The following is a 26,280-nucleotide window of genomic DNA, read 5'->3' on the forward strand; positions in this document are numbered from 1 at the left end:
ATTAGCCAATTATATTGCAATACTTTGAGACGAGTACTGGTAGTTTGTGTTTGTGCTTCAGCACATGCCTCCTCCCAGTCTTCGGAGGATAAGTCCTCCTGTAAATCTTCCCTCCAGGCATTAAGTTTCCCAAAAGAAGATTCAGGGGAACCCCCTACTAACATATTATATAATTTGGAGATTATTCCCTTTCCGAATTTCAATTTCTGCTGTGATGTCACAATTTGCTGTAAGCAACATGAAGGCATGGGACCATCCTGCCTTGTATAGATGTTTCAGGCTGCTGGTGGTGTAATAGGGTGGGGAATATTTTCTTGGCAGGCTTTCGGCTCTTAATGGTTTCTGGAACATGATCTCAAACCAGACCTCAATCCAATAGAGCATCTTTGGGATGTCGACATGGACTAGAATCTCTGAGGTGTGGTTCCAGCACCTTGTCGAATCTGTGCCATGAAACATTAAGGTAGCTTTGAAGGCAAAGGGTGGGCCAACCCGATACTAGTAGCTGGTGAATGTAAATGCAGCGATTAGTCATAGCTGCTTGTTTTGATAATAAACTGTTTTTGATTGTTAGGTTTCTGCCAGAGACCTGCATGATGGCTACATCGTGACCATTGGGAAAGAGTCAGGAGAGGCCCCAATTGAGCGGATCGACACCATTCAGCCCAGCATCACACTGATTCTCTCCTACTCAGCTTATAGTGTGAGCATCCAGTCTTTCAACAACGTCAGCATCTCTCCAGCTGTGAGCCATATAATACCCCTCCGCGAAGACATGGACAGTCAGTACTCATTTCCATCCTTACAGCTCTCTTAAAGGTGTCGTTTTCACCACAGATCTGAACAAAGTATACATCCACAGGTATGGGAGATGATGAGCTGAACGTGACAGTCCACAATAACATATCCTTCAAAATCTACTGGAAAGACTTCCTTCTCAAAAAATACGTGTGCTATTGTGCGGAGTGGAGGGAAGAGAAGACTAAAACAGCGTACAAGTCCTTTTACCTTAAAGGCAAAAACTACTATACTTTCTCTCTTTTAAAAGGTATGTTAATATTATGAGTTTTTGGTCAGCACCGTTTAAATGCAATTTGATTTGACTTGCCTAAATGATTTTATACACAATACTGGATTGATATTGGACAGCAGAGATCACTGCATGTTGTCAGATTTAGCTGGGAAAAACACTTTGGATATAGCTAGGGAAAGCTTTTAATTCGGTTAAAGTTAATTGTAAGTATGCAACTATGGCCCAAATGTTTCAAGCATATGTTTCTTTATAAAACGTGGATACTACTTCCATAACATTGTCCACTGATTTGTGGACTTGAGTTTAAAGCTTCTGTGTTAGAAAATGTACTGTCCCAATCTGTATTTATTTACTTATTCTAGAGCTAGAAAAACTGATTAGGTACTCGCATAGATACCTGGTATGGCTGTAGATGTATGTGTCTCCTCCTGCAGATACCTGTTAATTAGAGCTATGCGTAAATAAAATAATACTAGAGCTTGGAACTTGAACACTGAAATAAGCGTTTGTGTAAGTGCTAAATCAGCTTCAAAACCAAACCTGTCAGAAGTCCATTGCAGAGGTCTGTGCAACTGACTAACGTTCCTTAAGTGGCTTAGTGGAAGTTACTGTTAGCTTTCAAGTCACTGCTGATTTTTTTTCCTGTGTTCAGCCCAATCAACAAAAGCTAATCTGCTGACTTTACAAGTTGATTGTGCAAGATTAGTCATTCTGTTTTGTTTGTCTGCCCTTAAAAAAATAAATATCAGCTGATATAATGGATTGGATTTATATAGCGCTTTTCAAAACACCCAAAGCGCTTTTACAATGCCACTATTCATTCACTCTCGCATTCACACACTGGTGGAGGCAAGCTACGGTTGTAGCCACAGCTGCCCTGGGGCAGACTGACAGAAGCGAGGCTGCCATATCGCGCCATCGGCCCCCCCTGGCCAACACCAGTAGGCGGTAGGGTAAAGTGTCTTGCCCAAGGACACAACGACCAGGACAGAGAGCCCGGGGATCGAACCGGCGACCTTCCGGTTACAGATACGCTTCCCAACCCCCTGAGCCACGGTCGCCCCCATATATTGGAATGCTGGATTTTTAAATCACCACATGCCAGTACAGATTACAATCTGTGTCTATACTTTGGACCCATACAATGGATGTATGCCGCTTGCTGACCAGCTTGGAAGCCAAATTTGGCACTCCACCCCAAACCTGGCTCCAAAACACTAACATGGTGGAAACTTGAAAAGATATATATATATATATCTACTTGCTTGTGAACACTTGAGTTGCTTTGCAAATGTAATAAATATATTTCGTTTTCTTCCAGCGATCAATCATAATTCATTTGATATCTCAAATATCCAGAACCCTTGAAGCCTTACAAGAGATACACCGTCAGTCTGCACGTGCGACCGAATAAGGACACCTGCAACATGAAGCATCTTAACAACAGCGAAGGAACGTTTGCAAGCACAAAGTTTTATTTCATGGAAGGCAGTAAGGCACAGGCACTCTTCTCCAAAACAAGCAGACACACATACATTACAAGTCACCAACAAAACACTCTGACCTCTTGAAACTGCTTTCCCGTGTCATTCTTAAAGCTCCTGTGAGTGGTCCCGCAAACATCAGCAGTTACAATTTGACACAGAATTCAATGGTGCTGCAGTGGTCATCCATCCCAGAAGAAGACACCAGAGGCTTCCTACTGGGTTACACAATCCACTACACTGAGAACCACCTGAGGGGAACAGAATCTGAGAACAGTAAGACACCTCCACTTACTCCATAAGCTTATTCATAAACTGCTGAATTTTGTTGAATATAATAATAGCACTGGCATCACATCCACTGGTTGCTCTACAGCACATGCATCATCCTCACTGAATTTCCTGTTTGTCAGCTACTTTGTTTACTCTTCTCAGTTTTCCTGAAGTTAATGAATGCTGTAATCACACTGCAGTTTTTAGTCTTGATTTTAATGACCTCATACACTACTTGATGTAGCTATGACATCATAACCTAATTAACTCTCTGGATAGGACTAGTTTGTCAAGATGGCTGAGCAACCTAAAGATAATCTACTATCAAATGTTACTGTTACATTATTTCTTTCAAAAGTCTTCCACTCACGTATTAAAATACTCCAAAATCATTTGACAGGAAAGCCATTCTAACACCGCTGCTGCTATTTCAGCAAGTGAATATGCTCATGATGACAATATTTTCATATGATAATACTAACATACTCATAAAGACAACACTAACATGTTCACCATGACACTGCTAATATGCTATGCTCATAATGATAATGCTAATATGTTCATAACGTCAATGCTAACATGTTCATAATGCTAACGCTAACATGCTTATAATGTCAGTACTAACATGCTTTTAATGTCACTGCTAACATGCGCATAATGACGATGCTAACATGCTTGTAATGTCAATGCTAACATGCTCATAAAGACAATGCTAACATGCTAATTATGACAAAAACTATCATTTATTAGTATTGTACAGCACTTTGGTCTACCAGGTGTGTTTTTAAAGTGCTATATAAATAAATAAATGATGATAAATGATGATTTTGATTGCAGACATTACAGTGGATCCAAATGTTAACAAGTATGAACTAAAGGATCTTACAAGTGGCACAACATACCAAGTCCAGATATCAGGTTTCACCTCTAAAGGAACAGGAAAACGAAGTGAACCCAACTTTTTTACAACGACTCAAGAAGGTCAGTCAAGTAATATTTCAACCATCAACTGTACATATAATTAAATTTCTAATTTTTTATTTGTGCCTTTATTTATTTATTTGCACAGGAAGTTTTAAATTCACTAGTATTATTGCAGCCATTGCAGTTTTGGCTGCTGGACTGATATTTGGACCACCAATAATAAAAAGGTAAAACTTGTCAACCAATAGCTGGAACAGGATTCCACCAAAGTCGCTAATTAGCTATGTCTACCACTGTGCACAAGCTTTACCTTAACCATTCCTTTAATCCTTTTTAGAGCAAAAGTTGTCCTCTGGCCAAGCATACCTAATCCTGGAAAGAGCAATACAATGCAGAAAATAGACAGGCCCTGTGAACTGGTAAGTGTCAGCTGTGACAAAGCACACAGTTTTAATGTTGTGGAAACCTAAAACAACCTGAAACTTATTTTAGGGGACTGCTATTATAGTCCCAGTGCATCAGATGAAATATGTTGTATAAAATTAAATACATCAGTGTGTCATTTGGTTACATAGGAACTCCTTGAGGTAATCAATACTCTGAAGGCTGAAGAATGGGAAACAAAAAGTCTCCATATAATTGAGAAAGAAGCTGTCGCCCCTGCCACGATATTGCCAGCAATGCTACCGCTTCTTTGTGGTTTAGACAAACGGGGAGATTCACCAGGAATTACTTGTAACTGGATCCAAACAGAGACAGATGATGCAACTGGCAATATATCTCCCAACAATACTACAGACACATTGTTGGAAACCCAGCAGACAGACCTACAAAGTTTTCCTTTTCCCTTTCCAAGTGGCTATACCACGATGGAAATGTTTCAGCAGGTAATGCCACAGAGCATCACTGCCGTTACTCAAGACATGGAAAGTGACCCAGAGGACGCAGACCTGACTGTATTCAATCCTAAGCCAGGACTGGACTATGTAAGACAATTTAGCACCAGTCCAGTCTCGGACAGTGACCACTTGTCCACTATTTTGTGATGAAGGTCAAACTGCAGAGCATAAAGAGGAAAAATCACTATGTGAACAACTTAGTCTAAAAGGCCAAAGTAAGAACTGCTGCCCCTGACTGTTTCTGCTGTGGCTTATGAAGAACAACAATTCAGTTTACCAACAACATGTATTCATTTGGCTAATAAAATCAGCAGAATTACCAAGACAGTGTTTACATCACATTTATGTAAAAAACTTAACCAAAAGAATGGCATGCCAGTTGTTAGAATTGGAGTAAAAAGACAAAACATCCTCCCAAAAAGTGCACTTAACCATTACCACGGTCAATGAATTAGCTATCGATATACTGCTGCATGGGCTGAGCTGAAGTTACATGGTAAGGTTTTAAAAACTGAGCTTTAAAATGATTAGCGGCAATAAAAAACAGAGAGAGGCCGACAGTGATTACTGACTGTTTTTAGGGGCTTGTTGAGATTAAATATAACAAGATACAAAGCATTAAAACATGTAAAAAACACAAAGGCCTTATTAAACGCAGAGTCGTTTGGGCCCGGAAGCAGGATTCATGACGTCATCACTTAAAGACCGAATAGAGGTAGTTGTGCAAAATCTTGTGGCCTTAAGTCATGGGGAAAAAAGGCACCATTCACCAGTTTAACACACAAAAACATTTTCAAACTTTTTGAAGGCTGTTCATTGTCAGCTGGTCTGAAACCATAAGGCGTTACTTGAAATGCTTGTCTTAGCCATGCCGACCTTTTGTAAACCACAATAAATGGAAGGTATGACTGTGGCTTATGCGGTTTTCATCATGTGAACAGATTACTTTTACTTGGAAATAAAGAGCTCTCTTGCCCGACATCTTTTGAGGAGCATGAATGTCTAACAAATTTTGTGCCTTTTTATCTCATTGAAGTTGGGGTATGTCACAGCAGAGGTCAGACGTTTGACCGGAAGACAAATGGTTGAAGCTCAAGGTGTTCACTTTGGTCAGACACTGTTCAATTAACAGAGATTTCTAAAAGCAGATCATATATCGCACACACAGATGAGTGAAAGTGTTATCCGTAAATATGAATTGTTGCTACTCTTTCAAAGCACAGATAATAATACAACTGGACCCATATCGAGAACTGGTGGTGCACCACAGTCAACACAAAGCCCAAGTTACAAAATCAAACAAAATTAGTCAATGAAAAATCTCTTTTATTGAGTGTTTTTGGAAACGGATGTACTGTTAGATTGGAAATGAAGAGGATTTATACATGAAAGCTCTTCAAAAACAGTGGCACCACACTTTTACATAGAGTCCAAAATCCAGCATCAAAGGACCACTCCTCATGGACTGAACCGTCAAACATGTTTATACATAATATACCTTCAGAAGTGGGTAAATGTTTATAAAAATAAAATTCTTCACATACTGAAATACTTGGATTTTTAAAACTACATTTTAAGATGACCACTTCAGACTGAAGATTTGTTTTGTTTTTTTAAATTGTAAAAACAAAGTAAGAAAAAAAAAAGGCAGAAGGCAGGACAACAAAATACAAGCAATCATAAAATCAGGTCTGTAAAATCCAGCAAAGAGGAATTTGGCCACACACAGCCATAAAGTATCCTTTTAAAAACACGTTCAAAAAACAGAAAACACACATACACAAAGTCAAATAGATCTCAATCTGGGGCCAGCTTGCAAACACTCAACCGAATAAACTGAAATAGTAAAAATTGAGAAAAATAGGTCTAGGTCTACTTAATTATTAGTATACTCTGTAACGAATTAATGAGGACAGCTAAAACTTTATTATAATGTCTCGATAGTTTTCAACATCCTAAACAAGTCTCCATATTTTTTCTTAGTGTAGGCACTTTTTGGCCCTAATGTGCTTACATGCAGTTTGTGGACCTTTGACGTTTCCTGTTCAGTCTCTTCTTGGCTGCTTCTGAGAACTTTAATCGCCCCACTTTCTCCAGTAACATCAGCTGACAGACATTTATAGCACATCACCATTATTTTACAGTATAGGCATGTGACTTATATACAGTATAAAACAGTATATAACTTTTTTTCTCCTCACACAGTATTAGAACAATAGCAGGACGTGATACTTTGTGACCTTGTTGCAACTGCTAACCAGAAATAAAAAAAAGTGATTCAATGATGTACAACCAAATGAGTTCACTGTTCACAGCATAAGATAACACCGTTCTCTAATCTTGTCACTATGCCACTTCAAGCCATAAAATTAAAATGCAGTTTGCAGGATGCAACCGTTCCCGGACCATAAAACAAATATGGTGCAAAAAGGGGACTTAAAGGTAACTTCACTGACATCACAGCCCACATTTTCCTTCACCAACATACAAAGGGGCAAATGAACTTTTCAGCATAAGCAGAAATGTTATTTTAAACTCAATATTCCTCTAAGGGACTTTGTGTTTATCCATTTCCTGAAACATCACATATATAATGTGCCATTGCTTCACTTAGTGAAAAGGCAAAAGAAAACCCAAATATGGGAAGTTTCTCGCACAGCCATTGTGTGACCACAGCCAGCGCATTAAAAATAATGGGAAAAACAAGCCAGACTGTGTACAAGTCTGTGGGGGAAAAGAATTAGAGTTAGCTGCTTTAAGGTAGGCCTAGCTTCTAATTAACCAGTCTCTAGTGTAGGAGTGTAACCTTCAGTTTCTTACTTGCATCGCCTTCTTGCTCACCATGTCCTGTTTAACAACACCAACATGATGATGACAGAAAGACTCAGGTTGAGGGTCTAAGATGGGATTTCACGCTATTTTTTTTTTTAATATTCAGATTATGGGAACCCTGCTTTCACTCTGGCTCTCACACAGGACAGGCATGCAACGAACCCTTTATGTTCCTCACTAAACAATTTAAGACAAACATTTGACTCCTGCTGCAGATTGTTGCTGCTTATTTTTACTTCAAAACGTTTTTGAAGTACTCAACTTTACAGTTAATAAATATGTAAATATGTGACAGTCACAAATAACATATCTAGCTTTAAATGAATCGATAAATGAGTATGACCTCTATTCCTCATCTGTGTATCTGGAATGTGACCAACCTTCCTGGAAATGCGGGAACATTACAGTACTACTATACTAGCTGTCAAAAGTTTACGAACCTATACCATAAGGACATAAAAGCAGAAGAAGAAGAAGAAGTTGTCAGTGGAATAGCTAAGCAGAAAAAGTGTGGCCTTCTCTATGATGCTGAGCACTCACTTGCCCTTAAGGTTTGATAGTGAGATTAGGCTGATTTAGAGGAGCCATGTGTGTCACCAGTCAGGGGATGATAATAGGAAAGAAAAAAAAGTAAGATGCCATTCAGTGCTTCTGTATGTACACACTCACGCACACACTCACGCACGTACACAATGGGCAATAAGATACCTGGATGAACAATATTAGTGTCCATGGTGTTGCTGAAGTCACTTTGCACCAACATATGCTTCCTCCTCGTGGTTAGTCTTGTAGCTGCCGTTATGCTGGGCGCAGGGTGATGACGTCATGTCCTCACTTGGTGTGGCTGAGCCTTCTCTGTCACTTTCTTCCTTTCCTTCTCTGACATACCTCGCTTCAGCCTGAAATGGCAACAATGAACGATCAACTTTGACCAACAAAAATATTCAAAGAGAAAAACGCTCAAGTGCAGGAAAACTATGCTGTGCACATTAACAATTATTTGATACTTCCATCTTTTTCAAACAGGAGTTTATCTGACAGTTGTAAACATCAAGTACTTAAGCTTATAGTACAAATATGTACCTAATCTCATACTAATTGATAATAAAAATTAGTATCTGGAATAAGCTGAGGCATCCCCTCATGTTGTCCAAGATAAGGACAATTTTGGACAATACCTCCCACCCAACATGCTGGACAGCCACAGGAGCATGCTCAGTGAAAGACTGATTTACCCAAATGCACCACTGAAAGACACAAGAAATGATTCCTGCCTGTGGCTCTCTCCCTATACAACTCCATCTATAATTACACCCTTTTGCACATGCTCTACAGTGAAAATAACAATGTTTTACAGTTTACAGTAAAATGTCAATCATATATATTGAATCTCTGTAATATTCTGCATATTTATAATTGAGCTTTCCGTATATATTAGAGCTGTTTCTTAGATTTTGTAACTTTGTAATATATTACATTTAGTTCAGTCTGTTACTGTTCTTATTGTCTTGGAGCAACTGTAAATAAATAATTTCATTAAACTATTCTGATTCTTGTGCTTCTTGTTATTATGTCTGCTTGCTAAAAATCAATATTTCACTCCTGTAACAGCCTGCATATCATCTGGAATACTGGTTTAAATCTGGTTTGCGTAACTTTGCAGCAATCAGCACCAGAGCTAAGAGCTCTGATGTTACTTGGAACACATAGGTCAAAGGGAGGAAGAGCAGAAATGTTAATCAAGATGCATTGTATTTTTATAACAAGTTTTCTCTTTTTTTTTTTTTATATATTTGTACCAGCTTCACTGTATATTAAATTAACAGTGACTGTGTTGATTCTGGTTGCAGTTTCATGTAAAAAGCTGTTAACCAAAATACGTGACAAACCCATACGGATGCTGCAGCTCGTCTTGCAGAAATGATGGTGGTTTTTGAGGAGAACATTTGTTTGGCTGTTACTTGTCAAACAAATGTTCAGATTGTTATCAACAGAAAGGCTCAAGTGTCACAAAATCTAAATCACCTTTTATCTCTTGGCTATCATTTGGGGGATCTATGTAGTAAACTTCAGAAGTAGGACAGTCGTGTGGTTTGATACTCAAGTTGGAGACGAATGGAAACATTCACTTGTGCTGGTGTGAATGACATGCAACAATGCCACTACTTTTGAGGTAGAAACTATTCAGAATGGGACTTTCAGAGTGATCTGCAAACCAAAGTGTGCTGAGAACTAAACCATACAGCAAAAGATTGATGTCACATACCAGAAAGACGAAGCTCGTGCATGCAAGTTGTATTATTAAATGCTTCCAGGTCTATGGATCTGGAATAATTAGATAACTCCAAGTATAAGCAACATAATGTGCACATAACTGAGTCATTCCTTATTTGTAAATTATTAGCTTTGTGACTGAAGCGTAATCTGTAATACCTTCCCTGGCTTGGCTTTGCTCCTTATCCTGTCCTCGTCTTTGCGGCTCCTTTTTCTGGACGTGGACCCGTCCCTTCTGTCCCTGCTGCGTTCTCTCTTCTTCTCTCTTTTACTTCTAAAAGTAAGAACCAACCTTCAAGCAAACATAACTGAACCTACAATTGTATAACACAGTAAAAAACTTACCTACAAAAAATGTTTGGCAGCATGAGATGGTTGGATTTACCTTTTTGGTGACGGTGATTTGGCTTTCCTTCGAGGGCTTCTTGACCGATCCTTACTCCTGCGCTTGTGCCCCCTGGTAACAACACTTTATTAAGTGCATGGAGATAAAGGTGTTATAAATAACACATCTTATTTTAGTTAAACGATCAACATCCTTTTTTGCACCACAATAACATACAAACAGCAGCAAATTTAGGGAGATATGAAGATTAAGAATCTGGTGCCCTCTACTGCCAAAGGCAAGAATCACAGGTCTTATTACAGCTGATCAGATTCTTTTATTATTGTTATTATTAAACACGTAATAATCCAGAAATATTCCAGGAGTATGTTGTAGGTGGTCCCATGTGCTGAGCTAAACGACAGTATAACAAAGACATTCAGACTCTTGGGAAGAAAAAATCAATGAGGTTTTTGCCTCACTGCATACCTCGAGCGACTCCGACTGCGTCTCCTGTCTCTGGAGCGAGAGCGTCTCCTGTGACTGCTTCGGGAACTGTGTGAGTCACTGCCCGGCAGCAACCTCTGTGATGTTCTGCTTCAAACAGAAGCAAAAGGGGAAAAGTGTCAACAACTAAATTGTAACGCAACACTAAAACCCTGATGCTAAAAAAGCCAGTCACCTGTGTTTTGAGTGGGATCTTTTCCGGCGTGCCTTTGAGTGTGAACGGGAGCGTGAACGTGAATGTGACCGGCGTGACCTTTGAGACTGGCTGGAGGAACGCTTCTTTGTTTCTGTGAGAGGAACAAGCAGTAATCTCAGTACACGACAATTACTTCAGCAACTTTAATCAAGTCTTCATGCAGGAAGACCAAATATCGTACCAGGTTCAATGGCAGCAGCAATGGTAGACTGTGCTTCACGCACCCTCTTCATCACATTTTCTAACTCTTTAGCAGCAGCCTGAGGCGTCAGCTCTGGGGGTTTCACAATAGCGTTATTGGAATGATTAACCCTGAAAGACAAAAGTATCAACCGGCTCTTAAAACCACGTTATTTTACGCATTTTCCCATTTTACAATTTTAACTAAATGCATACTTCAGCGGTCTGTCTCCAAACATGACTCCATTTAATGTGAGGGCTCTGGCAACAGACTCTTGCTCAACAAACTCTACAAAGGCAAAACGAGTTGGCTGGGTCTCATCTCCGGCCATTCGGACAAACTTCACATCTCCCACCTGTTTAAAGAATTCCAACAGCTGCTCTGCAGTGGTGGTCTGCGGAAAGAAAAGATCAACTCAGTTTAAAGAAACATACAAGCCCCAAAATACAAAGCTTTTTAAAAACTGCTGAACCTAGAACTGGGCAATTTAACTGGTAGAAACTGTTGTCAATGCTCTCAGATTTTGTCACATCTTTTTCTTAATTTTTATTTTCTCTGTTTAACCTTCGGATGTCTGCACTCATCACTGCATTCTGTTTTTATCTACATTTAAAAAAGCAAACCAACTTTTTTAGAACTGGGGCTGTACATGTCATCAATTTACAGATGTTTCACAGATGTTTAAAACAACAGTATTGGCCCAGAATTTTACAACTGAGCTTATAGTTTCCTCAATATGGTGAAGGTGGTACAAGCCAAACCCAAACAAGTAAGTAATAATATTATCATGAGCCTGTAGAATGAGGTCACATGGCCTTTAAATATACGAAGACTTTTATGTTACCTGTGAGTTCAAGTTGCCAACATACACTGTCCTCCTGATCTCATCAATTTTTGAGGGATCCACATTTCCCATGAGCGGCGGCTGGGCGAGTACTGACGACGAGGGGTCGAGATTGGCTGGAAGTCGATTCAATAAGGGAAGGTTCAGCTGCAGGTGTGTGAAACGAAGACACAGGTTTTGTTAGTACTGCACGATTATGGTGAAAGGCATGATCATTTTATTATACTGTCATGTAAACTTAAAGCTGCTTTCACATCCATGCTGTGCCACATTTCTGCTAATGTACAAATATCTGCAGCAAAATAAAATTTGCCCCCCACAACACAAATAAAATACAGTAAAAGTATAAAAGTACCAAAATCAACCACTGCTACAGTTCCTGTTAGTTAACCTTTGCAAACAACAAAAGGTGTTTGTTAGCATGACTTAAGTGTATCACCTAGAAACACATTTAAACAAAATAACTCAATTTACTGTTTCCTACACGGAGGATGTGACTAAAACTAAAACTAAGATCATCATCACATTAACACCTTTGCAAAGGTTTTGACACTTCGGACCAGAGAGCCGTTATTCACACGTGCAATTATTGTTCCATTTACTATTTTCTTAAATCCGCGGTGACTCTACGATGTTTAGTTCACATGTTTGACCACACAGAATGACATCAAATTGGCGATTTCAATGCATTGTTAGCCACACCATCGCACCCTTGCATAGGCTCGCTTTTACGGACATCCGACTGCAGGTGATCCACGTTAGCAACCACAGCGCTGTTGTCTTTAAGTCATGCATTCTTTATCCTGCAGTTTGTGGTGAGTTTTCAGTAAAGCCAAAGTATTTCTAAACAGCAGATGATGATCTGCTTCAGGAGACAAGCTCTTCTACTCGGCTCCACATATGAATTATGTTGCACATCTGTCTTTTAGCATAGTTACTCATCCACATTATTTCAGGAAACTTAAAGCTGCACGCTGCGGGAAAGTATCATGACGTATCATTTAGAGAGTGCCTGATTTGTTTTTGCTTTGTGTTCTATTGGTGAAGCACACATTTTAAACATCAGTTGGTAATAGTTATTCAACAGTGCGAAGTAAAACCGTGATCATGATTTACACTAGAATGGATCATTCTGACCTCGTGAAATTTTAAAAATCATACAACTCTGGTAAAATAAACCCCACCCTCTCACATTTTCATGGCACGCCAACCATTAATCTGAAATACTCGCATTGTCCAATTTTAGTTAAAATTAGATGAAAATTAACAACTTTGACATCTTTGTCCTCTCTGCTGTTGTTGTAGGATGGGGTCAAAATGACACTTCCTAGTGTTAATCTCAATCAAAATTCTGACTTCTTGACTGCTACTGTGTGATAATGAAAATGGATGCTTCACCAGTAGACCACAAAGCAAAACCGAATGAGGCACTCCCTAAATCACTACCTGATGACATGCAACTGTATATTATGATTTACTTGCATGAATAACAGGCAGACACGAATTATGACAGTGGCCAGACTTACATTCTGAAGTGGAGCTGGAGTAGGAATTGGCAGCAATCCCCCACCAGGAATCAGACTGGGTACTGGAGTGGCAGGTGCCAAAAGTGACAAAGCCTTGGCCTCTTCTGGGATTTTCCCTGCAGGACAAAAGCAGATATTAGTGAAGGCAATAGAAAAACTCTCCTCTTTGTCTCCTCTATGTCTGCACAATTAGCCCACTGTACTCTAGAGAGAAAGAGAGCATACACTTCCCATACAGCCTACAAATCTTCTACTGTCTACTCATGATATGCTGGAGACCGAGCATCCTTACTTTGCTTTTATTAAAAAAAATAAAACAAAGAAAAAAAAAACATTTCTCTCAGTGAATCTGAATTATTCTCAATGAAAATCCTTACTTTCTCAAAAACAAAAAGAAAACTTATTTTGTCCTTGGTCTCTTTTCAAAAACATAAAGAAAGGAAGAAAGGAGAAACAAAATAATGCAGAGAATGAGTCAACACTTTGATGTATGGGTCACCTGTACTGGAAACATATTGGTCATGAACCATACGATATCAAGCATGGACGCTTTTCCGTGGGGGGAGGGGGCGATCGTTTCGGAGTGTCGGAAAGGTGTGCAACACAAGACAACCCCAATGGCTGCATCACTAATAGCACACAGAACATCAGATACAGAAAAGAACAACAATTTTAAGAACTGTAGGAAAGGTTAGCCAAAACTTAGCTATAAAAAACACCTAATTAGAATTTTATTTTTTTCCTCTCTGCATTCTAATCTGCTTCCTTGCTGCAGAAGTTAATAAAAAAAAAACAGCTACAGGTTTATCACATCATAGCTGGTGGCACTGAGCATAGAAATGACACATTTCCCCTTCTAATGTTAGAAGGGGAAAAAAAGGAGCATTAATGTCACCAAGCATTAATGCGTTTGACTCACTGCTAAATACTAAACATCCACATTAGAGTCGTAGAGCACGAATATGAGGAAAAAGCCCTAACTGCTGCCTTTTACAACACACTTGAATTACAGATGTGAAGTGCACTTATAGCTTGAAGAATTTTATGCTCCGATGAGGTAAAGTTTTCACTGCCGACTCTCACTTTTTCACAAAGACTAGCCCCTCACTACAACGAGGCGTAGTGGACAGGAGAGTAAAGTGTTAGGGATCCTCCTAGCATCCCATGTGTGACACACATCCCCATCGGTATGCCGTAGCAACCTGGACAGAACTCAATCACACACAAGCTGCAGCTGTAGCGGAAAGAGAGAGGGGGGTGGGGGGGTTGGACAATAATCAAAACAACAAACCAAAATAACAAATATAAACACAACGCTAGAGATAAGCAATATTGTAGTATTCTGGATAGAGACAGTAGAGAGTGGACAACATGGGAAAGTATGAAAGGAAACAAACCAAAAGAAAAAAAAATTCAAAAGGAAAAAAAAAAAAAAAAAAAAAAAAAAAAGAGACAAGGTGTCCATCTTGGAAGGTTCAGCGGGCTATTCTCCTGGTCACATTCCCCCCTTGAAGGCTGCGTTGGCCCGATCGGGGATAGTGGCTTGGAAAACAATGCCTGACTCAGGCTAGTGTAGTAGTGTAACAGCTGGGCCACTCTAGTCATCTGATATGCACACATAATCACACAGAAAAAACATACAAAACCAAATTAATAAACTCAGTAGCCATCCAGCACCAAGTCACGTGGACAAAAAGCATCAAGTCAGAGGTGATATCATTTTGACTGTACACAAGGAACAACAGTGGCACCAAAGAGGGAGGGAGATTTAATGAAAAGAAGCACCGAAACAAAAACAAATAAAAATATGTATCTATGTTTTTTTTAATGAAGAGAGAAAAGGGTGAGTTATTGAGTAATATCCATCAAACAATATTTAAAATATGCATAAAACTATTTTCTGCAGGCAGTCCAGTGTTTAGTGTGGATTCAGCTTCAAAAACATTCAACCTAGCTTTAATGGCCTGTGTGGAAACCATTTTGTGAAACCATACAAGAGACCCTAGCTCGGTGCTATGGGAATTTCTTTTTTTGTAAATGCTGTGGCGATACAACCACTAACCTGTACCAAATAATTGTACACAGACAGTTAAAAAAAAAAAGAAAAAAAAAGACCTAACCAGTGGCACAACTCGACAATTTTTCATGTAGGTTAAAAAAATTAAATAAAATAATCACAATTACATAAAAATAACCCAGAATTCAACCACAACAACTGAATTCAGAGGAAGGAGGTCATAACAAAGTCAAGGTTGTTTCTTTAAACGTAAAGGCCTGCACTCACCTTCCGCACATGGTACTACTATCAAAGCTCTGTCAATAAACACAGTATTAGTGAGATGTTGCGCCACACCAACACTGGAGGGGTCTCGGTACTTTATGTAGCACACTTTGGACGAGAAAGAGAGGGGGGCGTTGCTGTAAACAAAAAAAACGGAAAAGGGAAAGAAAGGAGAGAAAGAAGCGTGGGAACGCGGGTTAGTCATTTCATTTTGTTTCATCTGGGACTTTTTAGTTTATAATTTAAGAACCGCGACAAGGCCGCAGGTCCGCAGAGTTGCTTGACTAGCCATGCCGAGGCAGACTGCTCTTACTCGGGCGGGTAGAGCCGCAACTCCTCGATGTCTCCCAGGAAACCGAAGAGAGTGCGCATCTGCTCGCTGCTCACGGCCGAGGACAGGTTGGTTATCTGGACGACGGGTGTCCCCGGTATCCCGCTCATTATGCAAACTACTAAACGCGACGCAATAAATAACGTTTTTTGTTTTTTAAAAAAAAATTAAAAATATTTTTATTTTTCAGTTACCCTACTGTGTTAAATACACAGAGCATCCAAGAAGGCGAAGCGACAGGGGTTCTTCCTCTTTATTCCCAACAGGAGTAAACAGTACGCTTTGAGGTCCGCTACCGCCCCCTGGTGCATTGTATAGTACACTGCATTTAATCAGTTTAAAATGATTCGTTGGCCATATCGCTCATGGTCGATATCAAGCCAGGAAAAAAAAAAACATTAGTCATTTCTGTCAACTGGCGAAGAAGGTAGCAGAAGGAATATAACATTACAGTCCTATTAAGATATTTTAAGTGGCCAAAAAGGACAGGATTGATTCTAATATAGGTAAATAATGCATAATAATGATAAAATATAAAATAATCTTAAAGATAGTTGCAAAAACAGGTCTTTTTAGGTTTTATCTGTCATTTATATGTAAGTCCTTCGCAAATCCTTTTGATTATAGTTACCAGTATAAGGGATTATATATAGAAGTCACTATTTTAGGACAATACTGGCCTGGTTCAAAATTAACTTTTATTGCTCACCTCAATAAATAAAGTAAATGTCAATGATAACAATTTTTAGCATAATTGTACCTAGGAAAATTAAACCTTGCAGGCTGTGAAAAGAAGAAAAGGAATCAAGCAACTGATCTTCAAAGTGGAAGTAGCACAGCATGTTGGATCCGATATGCTCAAGTTATTCATCCACAGGAGTAAAATATTTAGGGCCAAGCAGAATATATATCACAATGACTTGGTCATCGACAGGACTTATAGACTTTAGTGAAGTTCATGGGTCACTTCAATAACACGAGACTATGACATTTACTTAATACAGCCAACAAATTTGAATGTATGTGTCCATGTTAGTTAGTTACTCATTTATCTTTTTCTTCTTCTTCTTCTGGATGCTTCCTTAAGGGGTCACCACAGTGGATCACCTGCCTCCTTCACAACCTTTTCCTAGCATACTTTTCTGTCACACCAACCCTCTCCATGCCCTCCTTCTCTACATCAGTGAACCTCCTCCGAGGTCTTCCTTTTTTACTCCCGCCTGACAGCTCCATTTTCAACATCTCTTGTCCAGCATATCCACAATCCCTCCTCTACACACGTCCAAACCACGTCAGCCGAGTCTCTCTAACGTTTTCTCCAAACTGAGCCGTCCCTCTGATGTACTCATTTCTAAATCTGTCCATTCTGGTCACTCCCAGTGAAAATCGAAACATTTTAAATTCCACCATCTTTAAACCAAACGTCATAGCATCTCTGTGCATACTGAACGACTGAAATTTGTATTTCCATTTTTTAACTTTCTCAGTGAAGCCAGGGCTTCTCAAAATATTCTATAACCACAATCAGAATACTTTATCCCTAATGAAATTATGTCGAATATTGTGCCGAGATCGCCACAGCAATAATTAAATTAGAAAGTACTGAATATTAGTATCCACTGGGTAACAGATGAAGTTAAACGTTTGAAACACAACTTAAATGCAGATAGTGTGATTGTATACATCTTCAGAATTCATTAAAAACTTTTCGAGCTATTGTGTTTAAAGACATTAATGCACCCAAGTGCAACCAAAAACATAACCTTCAAAAAATAAACATGTTTGGCAATTTTGTTTTCATGAAGTCCGAATCTATATCTGTACAAAAGCATTAAAGAAGCATATATTTATGTCATTGTGTGTGTAATTGACATGACGTGTGAGGTCCGCACACACACACATGTATTTATACTGTACAGTGAGGTCCACAGTCAAGATGTGAGTGAACTGCAGATTTTTACCGTTAATTCAATGGCTTTTACAAAAAAATCTACATTGACTCTTTATGGATGACACTTTGATACACTGCACCCAGAGGACAACTTTGACATCATTTTTAATATAAAGATTGTTTTTAATACTTGGATAAAAATCCTGAAGTGTAGAAGCCACAGATTTTGCCACATCCTCCCTTGAGATGCTGCCAGGCTCTTACTGCAGCTGCCTTCAGTTACTGGAAAGCATGCTATACTGGGCCGACATTTGGTGACACGCTCGGTCACTGAAGCGGCTTTGAATGGGAAAATCCTGGCTTGTGCTGCCATCCCACTAGTTTTGCAACGTGATCCTGCTGCTTGTGTCAGCAGTCACATCATCAGCAAACATCCGCTCTGCTAGATGATGTGATCTTCTTTGGATCATGAGCTCTTCCCATCATTCTGGTACAAGTTATGTTGTTTTCATCTATCCAAAGAACAGTTTCCAGAACTGTGCTGACTCTTTTAGATGCTTTCTTACAAAATCTAATCGGACCTTCTTGTTTTCGATTGTAACCAGGTGTCTTCGGTGGTCTTTCTGGCCAGTGCATTTCTCAGTTTTAATAAAGTAACAAAAAAAATTCTGTTAGGTTTTTTGGTCTAAAGATGGCCTCCTTCACTTGTATAGGTATCTCTTTGGACCCCATATTGAGTGGGTGGGGTGGCTGTAGCTTAGGTGCTAGAGCAGGTCACCTACTGATTGGAAAGGTGGTGGTTCCATCCTTGTCTGCTCCAGTCTGCATGCCAAATATTGGGCAACATACTAACCCCAAGTTGCTCACAGATGAATCTATCAGATTATGAATGCGTGTGAATGGTAGATAGAAGCACTTACATAGAGCATAGGAAGAAAAGTGCTTGTATGTATGAGGTAAGTTGTGTAAAGCGCTATACAAGAACCAGTCCATTTACCAAGAGTTGTCAGATACAAGTTCAACAAATGGAATCAACTTAAACTTTTATCTGCTTAATTTGTCATTAAATAATGAGCCTCATGTGGCCATGAAGCAGTTTATCAACTGTCCAATTACTTCTGAGCCTTTTGAAAATGGAGCACTGGGGGACGATCGTGGCTCAAGAGTTGGGAGTTCGCCTTGGAAGGTTGCCGGTTCGAGCCCCGGCTTGGACAGTCTCGGTCGTTGTGTCCTTGGGCAAGACACTTCACCTGTTGCCTACTGGTGGTGGTCAGAGGGCCCGGTGGCGCCAGTGTCCGGCAGCCTCGCCTCTGTCAGTGCGCCCCAGGGTGGCTGTGGCTACAATGTAGCTGCCATCACCAGTGTGTGAATGTGTGTGTGAATGGGTGGATGACTGGATATGTAAAGCGCTTTGGGGTCCTTAGGGACTAGTAAAGCGCTATATAAATACAGGCCATTTACCACTGACTACAAAAAAAGAAGTTATTAGTTACGTTGGACTTGCACTAAAAATGTCAGGCAATACTTTTGTTACACCTACTCAATGTAAGCCAAAGGTCTGTACTTTAATGATACCGATTGTTTACCATCCCAGTGGATTTTAAACAGAGGCAAAATTACTCCCCAAAAACTTAACAGTACAGTCTGTTATTTATGTAGTGATCCAGTTAATCTAATCCTAGTTTTGCATTCATCCTTTTATATAAGCTCACAGTATAATAAAAGAAAACGACACAAAAATCTGTGTTAAACAGCATTAGTTTATTTTCCACAGGTTACTTCAGAAACAGGTAATTATGTACAAAATCTGGAATGTTGGATAAATGCATATCAATCATCGTCATGATCATCATCATCTCACCGTGACCATTTAGAAAGAGTAGCTATACATTAAAACTGGTGCCTCTGAATTGCAATTTATTGCTGGTTTTACAATCGCAAGTCACTAATGCCATTATGACCTCTTTTCTAAAACTTTTTAAGGGTATTTACAGTTTGATTAGGAAGGTCTGAAATCCAAAGAAGGCTGCTAAATAAATAAAACGGGAGCGTGAGAAACAAACCAACATGGATGAAGAAAGCATGAAAACAAGCTTGATCTCCCTAGATTGTCTACAATGTCAGACTTTATTTTTTATTTTTTGCCATGATTATAAAGTGACCATTAACCATTTCCCATTAAAAGTCAGAGACAGTACAGAAAACAACCCACAAAATTAAAACAAACAAAATCAATAATCTCATCAGTGTGAAAACAAAAAACAGGTTGTGAGAAACTAAAAATGTCAGAAGCACATTATGTTGTCACTTTCCTGAAAACAAAAGTTGCCCAAACTAGACTGAATTTAAAAACTAAAATGGTACAGCTTCATTTAGGTCAGCGTGATATTCTAAATATTATTTTATTAAAAGGGATAAAAATGTCGTCAATTTCCACAGTGTTGTCATTTTGGTTTGTCAGTGCCACATGAATCAAATACTTTCCCACTGTTGCCACGTACAAGAAGAGCTCCTAATCTAATTGGCCGTCGTGAGTCGAGGGGATGCTTCTTGTTCAAACAAGAACAAGAACATTGTTAAAATGCAATTTATATTGTACAACTCAGTGGTCACAAATGTGCGGCTGCAAATGAGGCATTCACTGTCCCAATCAGAGTCTAGTTTTTTACGCTGACGACAATGCTTTAAAAACCACAATTTTCCTTCGGTGACGAACATTACAAATGTTTCGACCTACATTAAAACATTAGAAGACACGGTATGCTACGCAACACACGCTAAAACCTGCTCTTACACAACGCAGAGTTTTTGTTTGTTTTTTTAATCTTTTTTTGAAACACTACCATATATTTATTTCCTGTGCCATTTCATTACAAAAAGATTCTTTTCACAATATAAAAAAATCATGTAAAATCATCAGGGAATACTAAAAGGTTGTGTTGTTTAAAAAAAAGAAGATTTTTTTTGTGTGAATGAAAATAAAGGCTTTAAATATTGCTTCTAAGCCATTATGCTGCAAACGTACTCAGGAGGTTGTGAATATGTGAGTATTGCTTGGGTTCTGGCGTCAAAGGTCCCCCCACCACCCTGTTCAAACAGTTCAAGGTCTATGGCACTTGACAACTGGTTTCTCCTAAATCTATTCTCTGTACAGTGAAGAAAATCCCCAAAACAAAAAGGTGATTAAAACAATGGCTAAACATTTTTATAGACACACAAGGCAACCTATGGTCCATTAAAAAAATAAAATAAAATAAAAAATTATAATAAAACTGCCCGATGTTGAAACCCTCTCAGCTCACTGTCGGCTGCCTGAAAGAGGAAGCCCCTAAAAATAAAAATTAAAAACATGACTCAAGTCTCTCTTAAGATACCTCCTGCTTTTCTTTACCGTCTGTCCACGGTTTCTAAACTTGCTTTGGTTAAACTAGCATAACCGCCACATCGTCCTCAGAGTCAAACAGCTCTCATGATTCAAGAAATGCACCTAAAAACAAGGAAACAACTTCGATGTATCCATCTGCAGCAATCTACCTACTAACCAAATATGAATATTTCCCAATAATCTGTGTTTTTCTGTATTTTAAATGAAAGACTAGCAAAGCAGATTAACCAAACCCAACTATTATATGCCTTCAATTTCCTGTCCCATTATGTGATCGCATGCAGGGTGCATTTCTTCAGCTCCATTTATATTGCAGATTTCCACAATCCAATGTGGCAATGTGATATGCCCAGTTGGAGTGATGAGGTCAGGGATGAGCTGAAATAGTGAAGTGTCTGTATGATGGTGGAGATTCGCAGGTTTGTGGAAGCAAACTGTTTGATCTTGCAAGAACAAAATAAAAACGGGATGGGGGGTGGGGGGCATCTCTCCCACAAAAAACAAAGCCAAACGCCTCCTTGATCCACATTCGTCTCTACATAGCAAGCACGTAACACTGTCCTCCAGTTAAGATCGCAAGCAGACTGGAAAATGGTTTCAACATCTTAAGTAAAAAGAAAGAAAAGAAAAAAGGCAAACTGGATGGCAGAAAAGAAGGAGCTCTGCCCCCTAGTGGTCAGATTAATATCCATCTGCAGAAGTGAAATCAAACTCCTGATCCACTCATGACGAGTTTTGGGGTTTAAAAAAAAAAAAAGATGACCTGTACAGAGACCACAGTAAGTGACGTCATATCTTCAGCTTCCTTTGTAAAAAAAAAAAAAGAATATATATATATGTATATATATATTCCACAGTGATGGCCTTTTGAGGACTCGGACTCGTACTTGCAGATGTTCTTCTGCTGTCTCACTTTGATCCACTACATTCAGTGGTTTTTTCCCCATTTAATCAAGGCTCCCATGATCTCTACTATAAATAGTCCCGATAGGTAGCAATGGATCAGTTTCTGAGTACAAAAATATGACAAGTCAACGTATGCTTTTCAGTTCTTCTCCCATATGTCACACTCTATTTGAGGTCAGTTTCAGTCTATGCTTGGATTCCTCTTACGATAATCAAGTCCACAGTGTTTGGGAAAGTCTTCAGAAGGGACACTGCGTTCCCGTGATCGATATTTACAAAGCTATATCCGTTTGCCTGAGGAGGGAGAAGAAAACGGTAGATTAGATTATTGGTTAATATTCCAAAGACATTAATCTCAAAACACTGATTCCTACAGACAGCAGAGTACCTGGATGATTTTATCCCCAGGCTGAAGAATTTTTGATGCCGGTCCTTCAGGTTGAACCCTTGTTACAAATATACCCTGAAATTATAACAATAAGATATACAATCTTAGAAAAGAACTGACTTCTTTGCAAGAGGGGGACAAAAAAAAAAAAAAATCAAGGTATTAATTTACATTGTCATCAGGACGAAAGGGGTTTCCCCGGCCTCCGATTCCTCCTGATATACTGAAACCCAGCTCAGGATTCTTCTCCACTTTCACACGGATCTGAAACACACCCACACACTTTCATTACGCATGATCACTCTTACGATACAATATATTGACATTAGTCGTAAAATTAAAGGAGAAAGTTTTCTCGACTTAAAGTGTCAGCTACGATAAATGTAAACGAAAGAAAGCTACTAAAATTCCGTTGGCGTGAACAAGAATATCAGGTTCTCAATGTCAGTGAACATTGAACTAATTTCAAGTGGCAGGGAAAGAACTAATGAAACCACCAGACGAGTACAGTCAGAGTCTACCATCACAGCTCAGAGGAGGTGCAGAAGTCTAGGTCACTTTCAGACCACATCAACTGCAATATGCTAAAAAGGTTAACATAGACTCTTTGAGTGTAATAACATCTGGCCTATTTAATGCAATTCAGCAGGCAGCTAGTGGTTAGCTTAGTTTACCACAAAGGATGAAGGAGAAACTAAATAAAACTGAAACGATAACCTGAGGCTCTACAGTTGGATTTTTACTGGACCGCCTCTGGTTGAGAACGCCAAGTTCAGACTTGCGGGAGTAGGAACAAGCTTAACTTGGAACAGCAGTGTAAATTGCAAAAAAAGGGGCTGGCACAAGCTCAATATGGAATTTAGCCAGTCATCAAATCGGTCTGATATTCTTAAATGTCTGGGCCAGTCACGATGAGGCATAATGACAACACATCAGCTAATGGAAAGAGGCTTCTCTAAGAAAATACGTCATTCCCTTAAATACTGAATCGCATATTTCTTTGAGTAATAATCCATCCTTCACCTCTTGTTGGATGGGTTCAAGTGGAATTCGTGAAGGCCCCTGGGGCTGCTGGGAGACTTTGAGCATCAGGTAATCGATGAGCTGCTCTCTGGAAGGGTGACGTGCCATGGACGACTGGCTCATCGGAGGACGAGCCGAAGGACCCATCTGACCATTCATCAAAGGCACCTAAGAAATAATCACACACAATCAGCAGGTTTTATTGCTTGGAATTTCTATCCCTAATTCCCATGTAGCAAAACTATCAGTTTGGATGAATAGAAGATGCATAACATCTTGTTTACTCTAAACAAACTTGTATTTGCTAACCACAGTCTGGCGGTAGTAGACTTACTTTTCTGGCAGGGTCCAAAGTGTAGTTTTGCATCCCTTGGGGACCAAAAACATCATCCTGGATGGGAAGAAAGGAACGATTACCAACATTGCACTCAACCTCAATCCACTGAAATCGATTTGCAACCAGGGGTTAAAGTGGAGATTTGGCAAAAGTGGAAACCCTAAGATTGGGTGCAGCAGCCGTGCAGCATGGTAGAAAGACTTACTTTAGCTCTGTGAGCTCCAGCTGATTTCTTTGTGTGTACACACTGATCAACTGCTACTCTGATATTCGCTCACTTTGTGGATTTAGCCAATATGACGATTATCCTTTCTCAAAATTATGATTTTAGAAAATGACAAGTAAAATTCCAATTTTTCTCTTATAAAATTTCACTTGCTGGGCAGTCCTTACCTTTGAAAATAATACTTCATCTTCCTCTCTTGTCCACACTAGCATGCCGCCCCCCCCAGCCCGTCCATTTATGCACACTCTTCTTCTACATGACTTACTAGACACTAAAGTACCTTGGCCACAACTTTACATCTGCACCCTGAACACATCACAAGGATGTGAAGAAAAAAGGATGTGTCGAAGGTGTAGGAGGGATGTCATTGTTTTCTTCTTGAGCAAGTATCTCCATGCAGTCAGCTGGAAGGACATGCCTATTGGATTTAAGGTGCTGGGACACCATTAGGGACTTGCCCACTTTAACCCCCATTTGCAATCAAGGATAACAAAAAACATCGATTACTGAGACTCTGGGATCACACAAGCTGTTGATTTAGAAGACACCACAGAGCGATCAACACACCAACTAAGACACGAAAAACTGAGATTAAAGTCTGCATAGCTTCTATTTAAACACCAAGCAGAATATAATTTGGAACATTAGCCACCAGGAGATGAGATGAATCTTGAATGTTAAGCAGTAAAGTGGTTACACAACACTCTCAGACAGCTTTAGTTTTGCCTCTACAGATCTAATACCCCCTTTCTAAATCATTTAGACACACACATTGACTACTTACCTTCCACAAACATAGCTTTCATCCCCCCACACACACACCGTGAGAGGTTATGAAGCGATTCTGAAGTGATCAAAAGTTTGGATTGAAGAAGGTGGCAGACGAGCAAAAGAAGCATTTGAAGTGCAATTAAAGGAGAAGAAAATGAATGGTTTGTGAAATGCAAGAGCAACAAGGAAGACAGATGACGCACGGCGATATTGATTCTGATGTACAAGAGCCTGGTAGGTTTAAAAGGAGCTGCTTTGTACCATACTTAATATTCATGAATAAATGAAAGTAGACTTTTCTTAGAGAGAACAAAACAAAGTTTGTTTTCATGTCGTCCGATATTTTCTTCCTAAAAATTTTGTTAGGAAGCAGTTTCACCTTTGATTACGTCCAAATAATTTTTATCAAAATTCAGTATGAAATCACACTAATCTCATTCTACCACAGATGTAGTAAAGTTTCTAAATGAGAAACCAAGTAAACCAACTAATGATGGTACAAATAAAGAAGGAGACCCCTTTTAAACAGCTCTACTTGTATTTAACCACAAAAAACAACACAAAAACCAGAATTCATCCATGTTTCACTCTGATATTTTAGGCACATGGTCATGAAAATCATATGTTAGGAATGATATTTTCCCTTGCCTATAAAAGGACAAGTGAAACATGGCTTCCGAGCATCTGTGATCACTTCAACATTGGCGAGAGAAGGAAACAGACATTTCCTTCTCTTGTAAAGGATGTGAAACTTGCAGGAACTGGATACCCTGGCTTTAGTATGAGCTGCAGGAGCGATCTACGAGTTGACAGTACTCACACAGAAGCCCAGAGCTCCGTAGGGCTGTCCGTCCCTGACACTAAAGACCAGGGACCCTTGGCTGGCATGCATATCCCTACAGCTGCCGTAGTGAGACCAGCTCAGCGGAGCGTTATTGGAATTATAGGAGCGAGACAGCGCGTTCTGATGACACGGAACATCCAGCACCAACAAGTCAGTGGTGGCCATGCAACGCACCAAATGAGTGATGACATAATAAAAAACACAACAAAGAGGTTTAAAGCATATACAGACAAACATGCAGTGAATCACGTATAGTTTGCATATAGCTGGGTTAGTAGGCTACACCTAAATAGCTGATTCACACAAACATTTAGGTTTTGGTTTGTTTCAGCAGGTTTTGAGGTGACTCAAAGTAGGGATGGGCTCTTTATGGTGATGGTGGTTGCTTTCATTTATGTATTCTTTGCCTCTATTTGACACTACAGTCTTAAATTCTGTTTGCATTCAGAAGCACCAACAAAAACCAAAACTATGTGCAGAGTGAGATCCTGTTGTTTAAAGTGTCTTCCACCTAAAGAATATTAGGAGTTCATTTGTGGTCATGTTATGCTGGTGGGCTTTTATGGATGAACATAAACTTTTAACCCCTCCCTCCCAAA

The 26,280-nt window shown here is 39.4% G+C and overlaps 3 protein-coding genes across 8 annotated transcripts in view; 1 reads left to right on the plus strand and 2 right to left on the minus strand.

Annotated features, from left to right (window-relative positions):
* Positions 1–5,123, plus strand: part of LOC102196484 (protein sidekick-1) — a 14,449-nt gene extending 9,326 nt beyond the window's left edge. Inside the window, exons 9-16 of the mRNA XM_005720143.1 lie at positions 575–782; positions 863–1,048; positions 2,393–2,524; positions 2,632–2,793; positions 3,628–3,771; positions 3,860–3,941; positions 4,052–4,133; positions 4,290–5,123. Coding sequence (XP_005720200.1) covers positions 575–782; positions 863–1,048; positions 2,393–2,524; positions 2,632–2,793; positions 3,628–3,771; positions 3,860–3,941; positions 4,052–4,133; positions 4,290–4,760 — 1,467 coding nt within the window. The 3' untranslated portion in view covers positions 4,761–5,123. The remainder of the gene's footprint in view (positions 1–574; positions 783–862; positions 1,049–2,392; positions 2,525–2,631; positions 2,794–3,627; positions 3,772–3,859; positions 3,942–4,051; positions 4,134–4,289) is intronic.
* A 1,111-nt stretch (positions 5,124–6,234) lies between these two features.
* srek1 (splicing regulatory glutamine/lysine-rich protein 1) lies at positions 6,235–16,185 on the minus strand. Of its 3 annotated transcripts, none has more exons than XM_013909889.1 (11): positions 15,893–16,185; positions 15,583–15,716; positions 13,299–13,414; positions 11,773–11,919; positions 11,144–11,322; positions 10,929–11,059; positions 10,727–10,838; positions 10,534–10,638; positions 10,105–10,188; positions 9,879–9,993; positions 6,235–8,344 (listed from the first exon to the last, which is right to left on the minus strand). In XM_013909889.1, the coding sequence occupies exons 1-11, from the start codon at positions 16,018–16,020 to the stop codon at positions 8,192–8,194; spliced, it is 1,404 nt and encodes a 467-aa protein (XP_013765343.1). In that variant the 5' UTR covers positions 16,021–16,185; the 3' UTR covers positions 6,235–8,191. The 3 variants fall into 3 exon arrangements, with proteins under 3 accessions (XP_013765343.1, XP_005720201.1, XP_013765342.1); XM_005720144.1 differs by having other exon boundaries at positions 10,105–10,176; positions 10,534–10,641; XM_013909888.1 differs by having other exon boundaries at positions 10,534–10,641.
* Positions 16,186–19,548: 3,363 nt separating this feature from the next.
* Positions 19,549–26,280, minus strand: part of erbin (erbb2 interacting protein) — a 52,834-nt gene continuing 46,102 nt past the window's right edge. For 2 of the 4 annotated variants that reach the window (XM_005720147.1, XM_005720146.1), the window contains exons 21-26: positions 25,658–25,801; positions 23,838–23,894; positions 23,504–23,671; positions 22,652–22,744; positions 22,481–22,555; positions 19,549–22,386 (exon numbers count right to left, since the gene is read on the minus strand). In XM_005720147.1, the coding sequence (XP_005720204.1) occupies positions 22,279–22,386; positions 22,481–22,555; positions 22,652–22,744; positions 23,504–23,671; positions 23,838–23,894; positions 25,658–25,801 (645 nt within the window). In that variant the 3' untranslated portion in view covers positions 19,549–22,278. Of the gene's footprint in view, positions 22,387–22,480; positions 22,556–22,651; positions 22,745–23,503; positions 23,672–23,837; positions 23,895–24,850; positions 24,911–25,657; positions 25,802–26,280 lie in introns of those variants that run through there. The other 2 variants (XM_005720148.1, XM_005720150.2) reach the window with 2 other exon arrangements.

Source organism: Pundamilia nyererei, unplaced genomic scaffold, assembly GCF_000239375.1.
Source record: "Pundamilia nyererei isolate P.nyererei 1_Seehausen unplaced genomic scaffold, PunNye1.0 scaffold00002, whole genome shotgun sequence".
NCBI lineage: Eukaryota > Metazoa > Chordata > Actinopteri > Cichliformes > Cichlidae > Pundamilia > Pundamilia nyererei.

Excerpts from the sequence above, each read along its gene's own strand:
- srek1 (XM_013909888.1), bottom strand. The coding sequence starts at position 16,020 with ATGAGCGGGATACCGGGGACACCCGTCGTCCAGATAACCAACCTGTCC. Across the intron at positions 10,839-10,928 it reads TGCTGCTGCCATTGAACCTG|AAACAAAGAAGCGTTCCTCC; the intron begins GTACGATATTTG and ends TTCCTCTCACAG. Across the intron at positions 10,642-10,726 it reads AGATCCCACTCAAAACACAG|CAGAACATCACAGAGGTTGC; the intron begins GTGACTGGCTTT and ends TTCTGTTTGAAG.